This window comes from Notolepis coatsorum (assembly GCF_963971535.1).
Source record: "Notolepis coatsorum genome assembly, chromosome: 10".
Taxonomy (NCBI): Eukaryota; Metazoa; Chordata; class Actinopteri; order Aulopiformes; family Paralepididae; genus Notolepis; species Notolepis coatsorum.
Window position 1 is genome coordinate 31117117 of NC_140174.1, and position 19586 is coordinate 31136702.

The 19586-nt window shown below is 41.6% G+C and overlaps 1 protein-coding gene across 1 annotated transcript in view; it reads left to right on the forward strand.

Moving 5' to 3' along the window:
- Nucleotides 1-15298: 15298 nt before the first annotated feature.
- The window catches only part of frmpd2 (FERM and PDZ domain containing 2), a gene marked incomplete at both ends in the record, with an annotated part of 101882 nt that continues 97594 nt past the window's right edge, over nucleotides 15299-19586 (forward strand). The window contains one exon of the mRNA XM_084322985.1: nucleotides 15299-15419. Coding sequence (XP_084179111.1) covers nucleotides 15299-15419 — 121 coding nt within the window. The remainder of the gene's footprint in view (nucleotides 15420-19586) is intronic.

Below are 19586 nucleotides of genomic sequence, written 5' to 3' on the forward strand. Positions count from 1 at the left end.
TACTGTGGTTTATTTATTGAGATGAGGAGGAATACTGCGGTTTATTTATTGAGATGAGGAGGAATACATGTGGTTTATTTATTGAGATGAGGAGGAATACATGTGGTTTATTTATTGAGATGAGGAGGAATACTGCGGTTTATTTATTGAGATGAGGAGGAATACTGTGGTTTATTTATTGAGATGAGGAGGAATACTGTGGTTTATTTATTGAGATGAGGAGGAATACATGTGGTTTATTTATTGAGATGAGGAGGAATACTGCGGTTTATTTATTGAGATGAGGAGGAATACTGTGGTTTATTTATTGAAAAACTGAAGGGATGTTGTGTCCTTGCTAAGATAAGATGGATCTTTATTTATCCCCTTGGGGAAAGTCAGGGGTCATAGCAGCACAGGGGAGGGGGAGGGGAGGTACAGGCAGGGCAATAGAAATAAGAATGAACATAGACAATTTGAAGATGAGGTAGATGATACAGAACAAGGTAAAATATGAAATGTAAAAGAAAAATGTTTCCCCTCTAGTTGTGTTTTTCACCATGTTTGGTCTTGCTGGAAATCAAGACAAAACGAGGCTAATGCTGCAGACAGTCTCAACTATTGCCTCAACAACTGTCTGCTGTCAGATCAAGAGATTAGTGACGGAGCCAGAACTCTGAGTGCACTTGGGTCCAGAGACAAGCAGGTGGGCTTAGCCTGCAGATACCATGAATGAATGTGGATTTGAGCCTTGACATTAAGTTGTTGTAGCTACAGCTGTGGGGGTGCTGGAGACATGATCCAATAGATTTTTCTACGCCTGAGTCTCCTGAACACGGAGAGACCAATCCCAAGGCGATCGGCCCTTTCTCGACTGAGCTATCTTGAGCAATCTGCGCATTGCAGAGTTCGGGAGTAGGTGCGGAAAAGTGACTATAGCTCAGTCGAGAAAGTGCCGATCGACTTGGGATTGGTCTCGCCATGTTCAGGAGACTCTGTGTATAAAAGTAAATTGGATCATGTCTCCAGTACTCCCACAGCCGTAGCTACAACCACTTAATGTCAAGGCTCTCATCCACATTCATTAATTTTCTCCCCCCACTCTCTCCTCCATGAGCTCAATGTAACACGGAAGTGCAGTGGTCTACACCAGGGGTTCCCAAAGTCGGGGTCGCGACCCACAGGAGGGTCGCGAGCCGTTTTTATGCAGTCAGGCCACTGAACTTAGAAGCAGGCCAGGACAGTGTTTCTAGTTGCAGCAGCGCAATAGTTAGATAACCTAGGTGGGGAACAACCAGGAGATCACTGCAACTCACACAAGTTGGAGAACTATCTCTCTCTCTCTCTCTCTCTCTCTCTCTTGCTCTCACACACACACACAAAAGGAGCTGCATGTGATTGGTGGAGGCGGGACTCTTACAAAAAACTGTTGTTGCTAATCATTAACACATGCTAGCCTGTAATAATACCCCCCAAAAAAATCTACTTTGCATTTCATATATTGCAAATATATGCCATCACACACACACTGGCATTTAAAGGGTTAGAATTAAAAAAAATAATATGTGGTGTTATGATCAGGGCTGAAGTTGAATAAAAGATTGTATTATTTTCAATCTGACATTACAAAAAAACTGAAAATCCATCAAAATCAGTGTTGTTGCTAATCATACATATGCTAGCCTGTTTTTTAACAATAATTTGTGATGCCATCACAAACACTGGCATTTAAAGGGTACAAATAAAAAAATGCCTGCACCAGAATGCAGGAAATTAAGTCATTGTAACAAGAAATGTCCTGGTGGGGGACCCCCAAACCCCCCACTTGGCCTGACTGGGGCTATATTTTGCACTATATTTCCTGGCCTGAATGATTTCCCCAGTCCGGCCCTGGTTAAAAGCCTCCAATGCTTATTAGTGTGTGTGCGTGTGAACGTGTGCATGTTTCAACCATACATTTCCATTTATAATTATTATTATTATTTTTTACCTCCTATAATAGTGGGGGTCGCGGCTCTCTGACACCGTTATTTTTGGGTCGCGGCCTGAAAAGTTTGGGAACCCCTGGTCTACACCATAGATATATATAGAACACTAGATAGCTTACCCGCGCTACCGGCCAATGGAGAGCGACGTCGTTGTAGGGCGGCCATCTTGCCCCAGGCAGCTCAGCTACTGATAACATTAATGTCTATGGTGCATGTACTATTTAAATAACCATAGATTGCTCAATTCTTTACGATTTTCAAACGGGTTGGTTTGCTATAAACATCAAAATGTAGTTATGATACTCCATACTTATATTTATGGACTTTCATATGAAAATAACTTTAAACAGATAAGTAAAGCAATGGCTTTACACACACAGATAAGGTAGCCTATTTATATTACTTACACACACATCTATCTCTCTATATATATACATACATATATATTTATACATATATCCATCCCACTTATTTTATTACATTGTCAATAGTTAAATAAAAAGGATAAGGACAGCACTCCAAGTTAAAATAATTTTATTGCCACACAGCATCATCATCAATCATCAAACCTTTATTGTCAGACACTTGGTCCATAGATGTCACATACACATAGATGTCACATACACAAAAAACACGTTTATAAAAGAGAGTCATACCAGAATTTCCACATTTGTGACTGGTATCTCACAGTGCTTAGCCCAGGATCAGTGAGCAGCTTGATAATAGCATTCTGAGACACATTTATTCTACAGATGAACCTGTACCTCAGTTTTCTCAGGAGTGCCTGGAAAGTGGCCACCCCCGCCTTACAGAACAGTTCACTTGCACTTGTCCATCTGGGCTTTTTCAGCAAGATGCGCATGCAGTCATTATAAGCAACCTGAATTTTATGCATGCTCGCTTTCTTAAACTTCACCCACAAGGGGACCGTTTAGATGGCCGAAATATTAAAGGCAACCAACTTGTGTCTAACCAGCTCCGTCGCGGCAGCATTATGTAGCAGTAATCCGCCCTTTTTTACTATCCAGAACTAGCTCAATTGGCAGCGCTGTATTGCTGTGGATCCTATGGCCTGTTGCTGGCAAGTTTGATTTCCTTCAATTTATTTTTTATTTATTTTTTTAACGTGCATTCGCATTCTTTCGCCGTTAAGTTTAGGCATAACTTTAAGCATTGTTTCGGAGTGGGTTAAGGTTAGGCATTGTTTCGGAGTTGCTTAAGGTTAGAAGGGTTAAGTTTAGGCGCTGTTAAGGAGCTGGTTAAGGTTAGAGTTTGTCTTAGAGAATGGCAATATTTTTTAACATGCATTCTTTCGCCGGTTAAGTTTAGGCATTGTTTCGGAGTTGGTTAAGGTTAGGCATTGTTTCGGAGTTGCTTAAGGTTAGAAGGGTTAAGTTTAGGCGCTGTTAAGGAGCTGGTTAAGGTTAGAGTTTGTCTTAGAGAATGGCAATAGACAGCCTATTTCCGCGCTGCAGCGCGAGGCAATAGACAGCCTATTTCCGCGCTGCAGCTCTCTCGCGCTGCCGTGGTCACATGGGCGTATTGGCCAATCAGAGAAACGCTAAACACAAGTTGGTTGCCTAAAATATTCACGCGTTTAGATGGGGGTACAGTAAGCCAGAAAGAGTGTGATCTTAACCTCATCAGAACAGGAGTGGAATTTTCTGACCAGCATGTTAGCCTGAATGTATAACACATCACATGTGTGTACCTCTCTTGTGTACCCCTCTTCCACCAGTAGAAAGTAGTAGAAACGGAGTACGACTGAGGAGAGAAACACCAAGTCAACGCTCTTACTCTCCTAATGCCCTTTGAAAAAAGGACAGTTTTGGTGAGCTTCTGTCTCATGTTGCCACTCTGTAAGCTCAGAGTATCTAATTTGGCAATGTGGTGCAGCCGTAGCTTGAAAAACAGGGACACAACTAATGTCAACAGCATATGGTGGTGACTGTCAATGCCATGCTGTGTTTCACCTATGTGCTCCCCGAGCAAAAACACATCCTCTGACCCTATCCTCTTGCGCACAATGTAGAGGACTTCCAGCGGTTTGATGGGCTGTGATCGTCTGGAATCAGCTGATTGATGACTGTACTTCTGTAAACACAAAGCCAGCAATGTCCTGCTTCATAAATGTATCTAAAGATGTTTTTTTACAAACCGCTTGAATCATAGCCACGTTAATAATGCTTGTAATAAACCAAACCGTTTGTAAATCCGTCAATATTTCAGCGAGTTATTAGTATTTTTGTCTGTGCAGATCACTCACCTCCAACAGCTACCATAGAATGTAACAGAAAGGCTGACTGGGGCAAGATGGCGGCGGTTCAGACACGCTGGTGACTCCGCCTTAAGCTATCTAGTGTTCTATATATATCTATGGTCTACTCTACACCATCAGTAAGCTACACCCTAATAATGACTCCTACAGCTCAATCACTTCATTCTATCTGTATGCAAATATTGAACAGTGCATATTGAATCTCCCCTATTCAAATTATGAAAATGTTGACTATATGACTGAAATTATGTGAACACCTATATTGCCATTCCCATGCTCAATTACGTCTAAAAGTCTAAAATGGGTTGATAATAGTTACACAGGTGTAGTGCAATCGTGTTTTTTTTCACATCAGAATTCACATCGAGGATACCCCATTTTGGACGGCGAGCAGTCCTTTCTGAAAACGGCTTAGAAAATAATACCACTTATTGTCATTATTCCACACAACCCTTCCAATTGCACAGATCTGTAGTTTCTGGTTGTAAAGTATTGTGAGGCTGTGTGTATATCGTAGAGGTTACAACAGGGCATTTACAGTGAGGTCAAGTTGATCAAATACAAATTTTAAATAAAAACTCATTCGATCCACAAGTCTCAGCTTTACACCCACACACCCAATGTATGTAATTATAAAACAGTTTAGCGGCCACAGTATTACCATTACCTACTCTTAGTTACGCTGCTGGCCAGTATGACTTAGTACCATGTCTCTATACCTGTATCACTGTACATATTATTACTACAACTCTGTACATACATCTGATTAGCACTATACTCAGTAGTACTAATTTATATATCTTATACCCAGTTTAATCACCTGTACATTGTATATTACTATTGCATTTACTGTATATTTGCATTCGTTTTGTTTACTGTACCTGTACATGCTGTATGATTACAATACATTTCAATCTAATATAACATAATCATTATGCAGAAATTTCAGGCAAATATATAATTTAACATTCTTTTAATTAATATATTTGTACTGCATGCAAAAAAACAGCTGTAAAGGTGAGGTTCTATTTAGCCCATTTTCATTCAGTCATCTTGAGGTCAGAGGTCAACATCATTCAGTTATTTTGAGGTGAGAGCTCATGGTTATTCAGTCATCTTGAGGTGAGAGCTCATGGTTATTCAGTCGTCTTGAGGTGAGAGCTCATGGTCATTCAGTCATCTTGAGGTGAGAGCTCATGGTCATTCAGTCATCTTGAGGTGAGAGCTCATGGTTATTCAGTCATCTTGAGGTGAGAGCTCATGGTTATTCAGTCATCTTGAGGTGAGAGCTCATGGTTATTCAGTCATCTTGAGGTGAGAGCTCATGGTCATTCAGTCATCTTGAGGTGAGAGCTCATGGTCATTCAGTCATCTTGAGGTGAGAGCTCATGGTCATTCAGTCATCTTGAGGTGAGAGCTCATGGTCATTCAGTCATCTTGAGGTGAGAGCTCATGGTCATTCAGTCATCTTGAGGTGAGAGCTCATGGTCATTCAGTCATCTTGAGGTGAGAGCTCATGGTTATTCAGTCATCTTGAGGCTTTGAGCTCACTTTCATGGGGAGCTAGCATGACAGGCTACGAACACTAGCTTAGGAACTGATCTAGTTAGATCCTGTGAAAGACAGCTAATCAATTGGAAAAAAAATAAGCCCTGTGATTGGGTGGGCTGTAGTGCCAAGGCCCACCGATAGGTGCACCACTATAGATATAACACTTGAGCAAGTTCAGCAATGAAGTTTTATTCTTCATTGTGAACATGACTTAAATAGATTTTCCCGATGAATGCAATCAAAAGAGCACAGACAAATCCAACAGTGCAGCAGACTGAGTTGTCAGATTTGACAGAGTTAAATGTCATATTTTACCCAGAGGTTTGCAGGAACCCTCACTGTCACGATTCAGTGTCACCTTGGCGACAACGGAATGAAAATGAAAGGGGCAGCAGGCCTGCTACACATTAGAGCAAATCCTGCAGGCTGCCGAAAGCCAATTATAAAGCCAGCCGACTAGCCAGTGTGAATGTGTGAACACCTGACGCGTGAGAGGAAAGAAGAGAGAGAGAGAGAGAGAGAGAGAGAGAGAGAGAGAGAGAGAGAGAGAGAGAGAGAGAGAGAGAGAGTGACAGATGGTGGAAGGGGTGCGTCTACGTTGACCAGAATTAGTAGCATTAGTACAGCAGGCCACAAGCCGCCGTCAGCTCCATGGCGTCATCGCGGAGGCAAAACCCTATTTTCTCTGGCGTTGACGTTTACAGCCACGTCCTCCTAATAAGAACTGACAATGAGAATTATTGACATCATCACAGGTGAGACATAATATGAGAAATGTCCTCATGGGATGATAACAGCAGCTCGGGACAAGGAGGGGTTAGTGGCTTGTTTTACACTCTTAAAGTAGATCTACAAAGACTGACTCTGATCATTATCATACTGTACATGTACTGTATCAATATTGTCACAAGGAAAGATGAAATTACCTACCTGGGTTCCATCCTAGAGGCAAATCTTTCCTGTGACAAAATGGCATCCAATGTAATAAAAAAAAGTCAACCAACGAACTAGATTCTTGTACCGGATCTCCTCTCTGGTAAACAAGAATACCCTGAAGACTCTGGCAGGAGCACTCATTCAAGGGTACTACGACTATGCGTGCACCTCATGGTACCAAAGCACCTCAAAGGCGCTTAAAACAAAATTACAAACATCACAAAACAAACTGGTCAGACTACTACTTGACCTTACCTCCAGAACCCACCTCACCCCTGCCCACTTTGACAACCTAGGATGGCTTAGAGTAGACGACAGAGTACAGCAACTTGCAATGGGCCTGGTCTACAAGATACACTATACGACTAAGGTACCCATGTACATGTCAAAATACTTCCCAAAGGTCAGTGAATACCACAACCACTACTCCAGAGGAAGCTCAACAAATCATGTTAAACCCAGATTCGGCTCAAACAAGGGACTAAATACGTTTCGCAATTATGCCACATCAATGTGGAAAGCCCTACCCAAAGCTGTAAAAAGGAATGTGAATCTCTACACAGTACATTTCGCAAAGTAAATTTTACTCAAACTGAGTACATTTTACTTAAACTGAGTAAAGTTTTACTCAGTTTGAGTCAAATGTACTCAGTTTGAGTAAAATTTACTCTGCGGAATTTACTGTGTACCCACATTCAAAACCGCTCTTAAAGAGCACCTACGGGAGGCTGCAATTCGAAACTGGCCACCGTAAATGCCCAAAACCTCCACCACCTCCTAATAGACAGTCTCCTCCCCACCGCATGTACATATTCCCTCCCCGCCGTATGGATATTTCTCTCCCACCCACCCACCCCCTCCTAATGTACAGTCCCCTCCCCAACATATGTATATACTCTGTCAGGATCTAGGGGTAACAGTACTGTATATTTGAATACCGTTTATGTCACAAATGTATCAGTACTGAATACCTATATGTCCCTATGCCATAAATGTCATGTATGTTGTGTATGTCATAAATGTCTATATGAATTGAAAATGGGGGACCCTGATGGAAACAAGACAAACGTCTTTTTCAGGTCTGCATCCCCTTAACAATTGTATGTATTGAGCCGTACTGTATTGTACCCATTCTGCAATCTGTTAAATAAAGTTTTCATTCATTCATTCATTCATTCATTCATTCATTCATTCATTCATTCATTCATTCATTCATTCATTCATTCATATAATTAACATTAAAATGTGCATTGGCAAGTGAGATAGAAGACACCCTCAGCGAAATTGGAGCATCTGACCTTTTCCAGAATGTAAATACTGTTAACTTCTCCTTGGTTAAGGAAGCCTTGTCTAATATACATCAGATTAAATGGTCACAGGAAATACTACATGAACCAAAATTAAGAACATTTAGTACGATAAAAAGTTGTTATAGAAATGAAAAATATGTGTGTGCTCCATTATCAAAAAGACAAAGGTCATTGTGTGCCCAGCTCCGCTCTGGGACTTTGCCCCTGCACCTCAAGACCGGACGTTACCGGGGGGTCACAGAAGAGGAGCGGATCTGTATGGTATCTATCGATATTGATGATGAGTTTCATCTTATGTTTTATTGTGCACTATACTATGAGTTGCGTAAAAAGTTATTTGACAGGTGTAAACACCTTGAGTTAATGTGGTTTAGTGATGCAGATAGACTAAAATGGATTTTTGATCACAGGGTTTGTGCACTTGCTGAATATTTAGAGAAAGCTTGGGATAAACGCATGAAAATAACATACGGTATGTGATGTATTTTGGCCTCTGATGATGTGCATGGTGTAGCTTAGAAACCATGGGAAGTGATTGTTATGTTCAATTGTTGTTTTTGGGCGTTTTATAATCCTGTAAGGGATGGGTCGTCGGACATGATACAAAAATAAAATGTCATTCGTCATTCATTCATTCATTCATTCATTCAAACATGTATCATATCATTATCATACTGTATAATGTCATTGTCATACTGTATCATATAATCATACTGTATTATATCATTAACATACATGTATAATATCATTATCATACTGTATCATGTCATTATCATACTGTATCATATCATTATCAGCTGTATCATATCATTATCATACTGTAATTGTATCATGTCATCATACTGTATCATACCATTATCATACGGTACATGTATCATATTATCATACTGTACATGTATCATATCATTATCATATTGTATCATACAATTATCATACTGTATCATATCATTATACTGTATCATGTCATTATCATACTGTATCATATCATTAACATGGATGTATCATATCATTATCATACTGTATAATGTCATTATATCACTATCATATCATAATCATACTATACATGTATCATATCGTTATCATGATTTATCATATTGTAATAATACTTTATCATTATCATACTGTATCATATCATGATATTGTAACTATCATATAATTATCAAACTGTAACTATCATATCATTATCATACTGTAACTATCATCAGTATCATACTGTATCATATAATTATCATACTGTGTATCATATCATAATACTGTATCATATCATTATCATACTGTAACTGTATCATATCATTAACATACTGTATCATATCATTATCATACTGTAACTGTATCATATCATTATCATACTGTAACTATCATATCATTATCATACTGTATCATATCATTATCATACTGTAACTGTATCATAGCATTACCATACTGTATCATATCATTATCATACTGTAACTATCATATCATTATCATTCTGTATCATACAGGGAACAAAATAAGCACCCGCCAAACGCCAATGGCGTGTAGATTTCCTCGTTGGCTGGTAAATTACAGAGGCTACTCAGCCACTCTGGCCGCCACAGTCTGGCGTGTAAAATAATTGGCAGCCATATGAGCATATTAGAGTATTATATCAGGGCTATACAGTGCGAACATTTCACTCGCATTTGCCTCTAAAATAGATTTGTGCGAACTGGAAAAATCATTTAGGAGCACAGTGTGCGAGTAATAGTCTTGCGTATTGGGCGTGTCAACTGCGCAATTGTCATTTCATAATAGAGACGGAGCAGCGTGGATCAGCTCTGTAACAATGTTCAGTTGCTATCGCTATTAGCTCTATCTTTAATTTTTCAAAATGTACAGTTGCTATTGCATGCACTCATCTGTGTTCCACTACACACATGAGTGCATGCTTACCAACTGTCCGTCTGCAACACTACTATCACCAACATCTAAGAAGGGAGATCCCCCCTTGAATGGCCCTTCTAAGGTTTCTCTCCTCCACACTGCCTGTGGAGCTTTTTTCCCTATTGTTAGGTTTTAGTGAGTTTTTCCTTACCTTCGCGTGGGGTATGTCTGGGAGTGCTTGCATTTTTTCATTTATTTGCATTCATCTAAAAATGTTTGGACCTTATGGTGTTCTTGTTCTGTTCTTGACTTATTGTTATGTTTTCTTCTTGACTTGTTTAAAGAAGATCTGTACGGCCCATGGGGACATTAACGTGTGTTGTCGGGCCCTATAAATAAATTTGATTTGATTTGATTTAACAACTCATCTCGAGTCACGCTGCTTCTATGCAGGCACGTGCACACATAGAGGCCAAGGGGTGCCTGAGCACCTGCCTTTTTGAGCCTCGTCAAAAAAGTGCCATTTTTGAAAAAAAAATAGGAATAATTTTTTTTTTTTTTTTTTTTTTTTACTGTTACGCATATATACTGCCCTTCCAACTGAAAAATGTCAGTATAGAATCAAAATATTAGGTAAAGAGAGAGAGATGCCCCATATTCCATTGCAGTTTGCACGGCCTCCTCAGCATGCCTCTCCGCGGACCTATATATTTTATGCATAGCGTGGGTGGTGATGATGATCATGATAGAAACCGCTGTTGAATGCTGGTATTACACTCATTGAGGGACACAAAGAAGTCAAGTCCGATGGGATTTGGGAATCTCAAATACAAATCGGGATTGGAATAAAAAATGCATTTATATTAAACAATACAGAATATACAGCACTTCTTGGGGTCTGTAGGGTAAGCACTTATTCCCTCCCCCATGAACATTTATGGAGATGTATGGGCCTTTTAAGTCAGTGATAAAAGTGTCTTTCAAGGATAAGTGAGCTCCTGCACTGATTATTATAGTTCAATATTCAATATTTGATCACCAAAACCCCCCAAAAAGCATAAAAAGGGGGCCCCCCGCCCGAAAAGGGCCCTTACAAATCGCGCTCGCGCGCAACGCGCGCTTGCTTAATATATACACACAAGTGTAGTGCCCTTTTCAGCCTTTGAGCACCTGCCCCTCTAAAGTCCTGTGCACGTCCCTGCTTCTATGTGCAACAAAAACTCTGCAAGCAGCAGTTCCAATTGTCTAACATGCTTTGCATCCTTGCCAGTTATACCCATGTCGCGCTAAAACAATAACTACTGTAATGGTATCTGCTAACTGAGTACTCCAACTAAGCTAACCTGCTAATGCTAACTACTGCTAACGCTAATCACTGGGGACGCTCAGAGGCAGGGAAGGGAGGGCTGAGAATCTGTCTCTCTCCGTCTATCTCTCTGTGTGTGTGTGTGTGTGTGTGTGTGTGTGTGTGTGTGTGTGTGTGTGTGTGTGTGTGTGTGTGTGTGTGTGTGTGTGTGTGTGTGTGTGTGTGTGTGTGTGTGTGTGTGTGTGTGTGCGTGTCTCACTCTCTCTCTCCCTCTCCCTCTCTCCATCTCTCTCCTGAACCTATTTCATTCAAAAGGAAGATATTGCTGGACAGTAGCTATAGTATATAGCTCAGTAGCTGTAACAGAATAATTGTATTAATTACTATTGATTAACTATTATTCAATAGTGTTTAAATTATAATGAATTAAATAATTGTATAAAGAATTTTCCATGTTCTGTCATCTAATAATATATTCCATTACCTTTCCTATCTGTATCAAAGTCAAAATGTTGGTATTGTGACAACAGTACAACATACAAAAGCAGCTTGACAACCGATATCCTTTGTGTCTATTGCACAGATGTTGACACTTAGTATGCACACGCACGCACAGTATAATATGCATGTAATAAATAGTTTGTTAAGCCTTAAGGTCCCCCTATAGGGGACTTTTCTTTTCTGTATCATAAATCGATCAATAGAGACCGTATTAGATCCACAATTATCATATCATGGTGTATCATTGGAAAGCCACACTCATTGGCTACAACCCTGTGCAAAGATCTTCGAGATCACCAAATGATTGACGGAGTTAGAGCCCCGGGAGTCGGGGGTGGTAATGTGTACTTTTGCGTACTTTGGGGCACGCCTCACATTATCGGCATGTAACTCGAGAACCGCTGAACGGATTTTGTCACCTGAAAGGGCAATCGACAGGCAACAAATAGGGCTTTAATCCTATCTATATATTGTATTAAAATAAATGCACACCCGAGCCACTAGATGTCGGCAAAGAATCGTCCACATGTGGGCCCTTGGATGTTAAAAGGTCAATGTTTTTAAATATATATTTTTTGTAGCCAAGAGTAAAGACCATAACCATATCAAAAACAGTAGTCAAAGTGTATATTTTCATTTTACCGATGTTTTATACGATTTATCGTAAATACAAATTTATCAGAAAATGCTAATGATCGTAAAAACCGCAAGGAAATGACTAAATCCAGATTCAACCCTTCCATTGGAAAGAGGAGCATTTTCCCTATCCATAGATGTATGATTTGGCCATAATAAGGTCAAGGTCAAGTTTAAGGTCAAATAGGAATTTATAATTAAAATCGATTATCATTAATTACTGTACAAATCCTTCTGTTTAATCATCTTCCCGCGGTTCATTTGCTTAGATTTTTGTGGTGAATGAGCTCAGTGAGCATTTTCTCCTACCCGTATCAATTTTTTATCAAAGATGCAAAAATCATAAATCATAATTTATATTCTCCTTTGTTTCATCACAATTTACTCAAGCCTAGTAACAGACACAATATTTCTGACACTGGAAATACATACCCCCAGGTACCAAGAACATGCAAAGAACATGCAAATTGACCTTGCAGAAGTGGAGCAATCTTCCATTTACTTAGGCATGTACCTTTAGGCGAAATACGGTTTACAGATTAACAGGTTCTGTTACTTGAAAAATGTTCACTGTGCTCCTAAATTTCTTTGTGTGCTCCTAACACGTGCTCCCTGGGGAAAAGGTTAGTGTAGAGCCCTGTATATAGTAATAATAATAACACATGGCGATATACTAAAAAGCTATTTCTAATTTTTGGCTGGTAAAAAATCTGCCTGGCTGATTTAATCTACCAGCCACCTTGGCTGGTAAACCAAAAAGTTTATTTTGTTCCCTGATCATATCATTATCATGCTGCAGCTGTATCATATCATTATCATACCGTAACTGTATCATATCATTATCATACTGTAACTATATAATAGCATTATCATACTGTAACTATCATATCATTACCATACTGTATCATATCATTATCATACTGTAACTGTATCATATCATTATCATACTGTAACTTTATAATCTCATTATCATACTGTAACTATCATATCATTACCATACTGTATCATATCATTATCATGCGAATGAAATCTACTGTAAGTACAGTTACTTTAAAAAAAAAAATGCATACATTCTGTAGAGATGGATTTATGGTGTGAGGTCATTGTGGGTCCAGTACCGGACCCCTCTGGCTTAAGAGGTTAAGGTCCTACAGCGTGCTAGTAAAAGGGTTAAGGTACTACAGTGTGGTAGTGAAAGGGTTAGGATACTACAGCGTGGTAGTGAAAGGGTTAAGGTACTGCAGTGTGGTAGTGAAAGGGTTAAGATACTGTAGTGTGGTAGTGAAAGGGTTAAGGTACTACAGTGTGGTAGTGAAAGGGTTCAGGTACTACAGTGTGGTAGTGAAAGGGTTAATGTACTGCAGTGTGGTAGTGAAAGGGTTAAGATACAGTGTGGTAGTGAAAGGGTTAAGGTACTACAGCGTGGTAGTGAAAGAGTTAAGGTACTGCAGTGTGGTAGTGAAAGGGTTAAGATACTACAGTGTGGTAGTGAAAGAGTTAAGGTACTGCAATGTGGTAGTGAAAGGGTTAAGGTACTGCAGTGTGGTAGTGAAAGGGTTAAGGTACTACAGTGTGGTAGTGAAAGGGTTAACGTACTGCAGTGTGGTAGTGAAAGGGTTAGCGTAATTCAGTGTGGTAGTGAAAGGGTTAAGATACTACAGTGTGGTAGTGAAAGGGTTAAGGTACCACAGTGTGGTAGTGAAATGGTTAAGATACTACAGCGTGGTAATGAAAGGGTTAAGGTACTACAGTGTGGTAGTGAAAGGGTTAAGGTAATACAGTGGTAGTGAAAGGGTTAATGTACTACAATGTGGTAGTGAAAGGGTTCAGGTACTACAGTGTGGTAGTGAAAGGGTTAATGTACTACAGCGTAGTAGTGAAAGGGTTAATGTAATGCAGTGTGATAGTGAAAGGGTTAAGATACTGCAGCGTGGTATTCTGTAGATGACATGTGTCAACAAATGTACATGTCTGTGTGAATTTATGCTGTGCCGTTGTTACTGTAAAAATGTAATGATTGTGATGTTGTTATTATTAATGAGACGTTGAGCTGTATGTGTGTGTCACTGGAATTTCCCCAAGGGGATTAATAAAGGAATATCTTATCTTATCTTATCTTACTACGGTGTGGTAGTGAAAGGGTTAAGATACTACGGTGTGGTAGTGAAAGGGTTAAGCTACTACAGTGTGGTAGTGAAAGGGTTAAGATACTACAGTGTGGTAGTGAAATGGTTAAGGTACTGCAGCATAGTAGTGAAAGGGTTAATGTACTGCAGTGTGGTAGTGAAAGGGTTAAGATACTACAGTGTGGTAGTGAAAGAGTTAAGATACTACAGTGTGGTAGTGAAAGAGTTAAGATACTACAGTGTGGTAGTGAAAGGGTTAAGGTACTGCAGCGTGGTAGTGAAAGGGTTAAGGTATTCTCCACTGCACCAACACCTCCTAACCCGGAGTGCTTCATTTTTCTTTTCACTTTTGCTGAAACTTCCAAAGGTAGCACCTCCTTCCATTTTAATATCGACCGCTGGTACTGCAAGAGGTGCATCTTTATTCTACTGCGTAATGCAATCTATTCACCTGGGATTGTGTGTGTGTGTGTGTGTGTGTGTGTGTGTGTGTGTGTGTGTGTGTGTGTGTGTGTGTGTGTGTGTGTGTGTGTGTGTGTGTGTGTGTGTGTGTGTGTGTGTGTGTGTGTGTGTGTGTGTGTGTGTGTGTGTGTGCATGTGTGTGTGCGTGTGTGTGCGTGTGTGTGTGTGTGTGCGTGTGTGTGCGTGCGTGTGTTTGCGTATGTGTGTGTGTGTGCGTGCGTGTGTGTGTGTGTGTGTGTGTGTGTGCGTGTGTGCGTGTGTGCGTGTGTGCGTGCGTGTGTGCGTGTGTGTGTGTGCGTGTGTGTGTGTGCGTGTGTGTGTGCGTGTGTGCATGTGCGTGTGTGTGTGTGTGTGTGTGTGTGTGCGTGTTGTCCCCTCCCAGGATGGGTACGTTTGTGACCCTGGCGGAGGTGCTGGAGGCCCGGGGGTCACCGCTGGAGGAGGAGGAGGTCTGGTGTCTGCTGCTGGCCTCCACTGAGGCCTTACTGGACATCTCCAGCAGAGGTAACCAAACCGCTAACTGGCCCCACTATGTGCTCATGATGTCACCACAGTATTCCCAGCGGAGTGAAGTGGGAGAACGGCACAGGAAATGGTTTGGTTCATGCGGTCCGGTCGGTGCTGCTGAGCTCAGCGGAAACGCTCTGTTGTTGGCAAAGACATATGATACACTATACAGCATTTATTCTGTTGCACAAACATGGTCTGACTGTGTCGCCAGCTCTGCTCTTCTCACAGAGTCGTTCCTCTGCTCTGGGCCGGGGCGTTGAGTGATGAGGTTCAGGGATAATTAATAGGGTTGTGTGTGTAGTGGAGTCTAAGCGCCACCGCGGCGACCCAGGGTTCAAATCCCGGTGTCAGCGGTACCTCCGGCTTGGTCAGTCATCCCTACACACTTAATTGGTGTTCGCTGGTGGGAAGCCAGTGGGTAAATGGTAAATGGTGCATTCAGATAGCTCCTTTATCCAAAGCGCTTTCCAATTCTGTTCCTCACATTCACCCATTCACTCAAACATTCACACACCGACGGTGGAGGTGACCATGCAAGGTGCCGACCTGCTCATCGGGAGCAATTGGGGTTAAGCTCGCTCAAGGACACTCTGACGCGCTGCCTGGAATCGAACCGGGAACCTTTCCGATTACCAGATGACTGCTCTACCTCCTGGCGACTGGTGACTCCACATGTATCAGAGGAGAGAGGAGGCATGTGTTCATCTACAAACTGTCCCCAGACTGACAGTAGGGGCAGCGCAATGACCAGGGAAAGGAATTGGAATGACAACTAAATTGGGGGATGGGAGAAAATGTGACAGGTGCTGACAGGTGCTGAGAGATGACAGGTACTGACAGATGACAGGTGCTGACAGATGACAGGTTCTGACAGGTGGATCTGCATCATTTGATTGTGTCAGATCCCTCTGGTACAGGCAGCGTTTCTCCAGGTTCTCAGTGTAGGAAATTAATGTTGAATTTGAAAGGAATACTGGACCACACTGGTATTCTTGGTACTTCACTTTATGTAGGAATACTTTACACCAGCGTTTGGGTCACCAGGCCTTCTTCAGGGTAATTACAGCGACGGTGTTTGACGTCTAACATGCATGCTTTTTTCCCGTAGCCTCTGTGAGCGAAGACGCTCTTTGATTGCAGCGAAGAAGAAAAAGACGCTCTCCGATTGGCTAACCCTAACCCTAACTCTAAGCATAACCACGTCGAAAGAAGGCCTAAGCATAACCACTTCGAAAGAGGGCCTAAGCATAACCACTTCGAAAGAATGCCTAAGCATAACCACTTCGAAAGAATGCCTAAGCATAACCACTTCGAAAGAATGCCTAAGTGTAACGGAGGTACCGCAGTATATCCACAGTCACGATGGTACAAGTAGTTCAGTGGCTGTGGATGGTAAGCGGTACTGCAAGTAAACTCACTCCCCAGAGGCATCCAGACCCGGAAGCAAGAAGTGAATTGACTTCTTGGTATAGTGGTCTGTGATGCCGCCCGTGACGCGGGAGATCAGGGTTCAACTCCCACTCAGGGCGATCCCTTAACAGGGGTCGAATCGACTAAACACAATGCAGACAAGATCACACCGGTCACATGTGGTGCCGTGACCCGGATGCCCTGGGTGGAGTGAGTTTAGGGGGGTGAGTGTAACGGAGGTACCGCAGTATATCCACAGTCACGATGGTACAAGTAGTTCAGTGGCTGTGGATGGTAAGCGGTACTGCAAGTAAACTCACTCCCCAGAGGCATCCAGACCCGGAAGCAAGAAGTGAATTGACTTCTTGGTATAGTGGTCTGTGATGCCGCCCGCGACGCGGGACATCGGGGTTCAACTCCCACTCAGGGCGATCCCTTAACAGGGGTCGAATCGACTAAACACAACGCAGACAAGATCACACCGGTCACATAAGCATAACCACTTTGAAAGAATGCCTAAGCATAACCACTTCGAAAGAATGCCTAAGCATAACCACTTCGAAGCAGAGAATATATGTACAAGGTGGAAGAGACCCTTCGGCGCTAAACCAGTCAGAGAGGGTCTTTTCTTCTTCGCTGTATGCGGCCTAGCCAATCAGAGAGCGTCTTTGCAAACAGAGGCTATGGAAAAAAAATCACGCGTCTCATATAGCTTTCAGTCCAAGGACTTCATACAGGTGTGAACCGTTACCACTAATGAGGTATACTGTTTAGTTCAAAACCCATTCCCACATACAAATATCACATATTTAACCAGAGTCATCCCTAACAATGATGTGTTCATTGAAACTGTGCAAAGTTATCAAAACCATCAAGAAAATACATTCTTATTTACATATACACATGATGCAGACAGGCAGCTTCCCCAGAGTGTTTTAAACGCGCAACACACCATTCAATAATACATTGTCATTCAATCCATTAGGTGTCAAGGTCTTCCAGCCCAACTCACCATATAATTATAGGGAACAAGGACACTGCCTGATTTTGTCTTTCAACTCCCTGTGAGCTTGTGACACCGTATCTAGAAAGGGATATATTAGACCTCCAAACGTCTGTTCTGAATGAGCAAGGCCAGGCCCATTGTTCTGTTTCCTTACACATATCTTTGTTACAAGGATAATGAGCTATAGTTAAGCGGTTCTGTGCTCATTATTTATTCGGTTTGGGAACATCCACAATAGCGTCTTTGTCACAAAGTTCAGCTACAGGCAGGGGTGTAAAAAGTACCCAGAAATTATACGTAAGTGAAAGTATGGGTACCGTCTCAAAATCGTACTCAAGTAAAAGTATCTGGTTAAAAACACACTTGAGTAAAAGTAAAAAAGTTTCTACATTTAAATGTACTTAAGTACTAAAAAGTTAAAGTAAAAACTTTATTTCTGACCGTCTATTCTTCTGATAGCAGGTGTTTAATCAAAGATCCCCGCTTTCTAATCTTGCACAAGGACCAATCAGCATGGGTATGGGCGGGTTCATTTTCCATTGATGGGGATTTGATTGGCTGTTTTTAAATAAAGAGCGGCCGCAGGATTAATAACGTTAACGTTAGTTCGGCCAGAGAAACAAATATACTAATTAAAATAGTTGGACCTGCAAGATTTGTACTTTGTACTTTGTAGGTCTGCATTTTAAATGTAAGGAGTAAAAAGTATGTGTTCTTTCTCTGAAATGTAATTGAGTAAAAGTACAAGTATACAAACCCTGGTGTCCTGGGTTGTTGACTATCTGACGGTCAGACCACAGTACGTACGTGCGCCTACGGAGCTGTGTGTCAGACAGACTGGTCAGCAACACCGGGGCCCCGCAGGGGACAGTCCTCTCCCCCTTCCTCTTCACCATCTACACCAACGACTTCCACTATCGGTCAGAGTCCTGCCACCTTCAGAAGTTTTCTGATGACTCTGAGATAGTGGGATGTATAAAGGACGGTGACGAGAGGGAATACCGGGAACTGGTAATGGACTTCGTCACATGGTGCGATAAAAACCACCTGCAGCTAAATGTGGCGAAGACCAGGGAACTGGTGGTGGAGCTGGGGAGGAGGAGGAGTGCACCTGTGACCCCCGTTTCCATCAGCGGAGTCGATGTGGACATGGTTGAGGATTACAAATACCTCGGTGTGCACATCGACAACAAACTGAATGGGTCAAAACACGCAGAGGCACTGTACAAGAAGGGCCAGAGCCGACTCTACTTCCTCAGAAGGCTGAGATCATTCAATGTCTGTACAGGGCTGGACCGTATGGTCTAAAATTTATATCACGGTATAATTTGAAGCATAGACGGTAATGGTATACTGTATATCACGGTATCTTCATTTATCTTAAAATGTCTATATAAATGCTTCTGAAGGGGTAAAACACTGGTATGGCAGCTATTACTGTACTCTTGTATTACTAATTTACTAGGACATATTTCACATAGTACAGAGGTATTTGTTAAGCCTTAAGGTCCCCCTGCTTTTCTTTATCATAAATCGATCAATAGAGACCGTATTCGATCCCCAATTATCATATCATCAGGTATCATTGGAAAGCCACACTCATTGGCTACAACCCTGTGCAAAGATTTTTGAGATCGCCAAATGATTGACGGAGGTAGAGCCCGGGAGTCGGGGGTGGTAATGTGTACTTTTGCGTACTTTGGGGGACGCCTCACATATCGGCATGTAACTCGAGAACCTCTGAA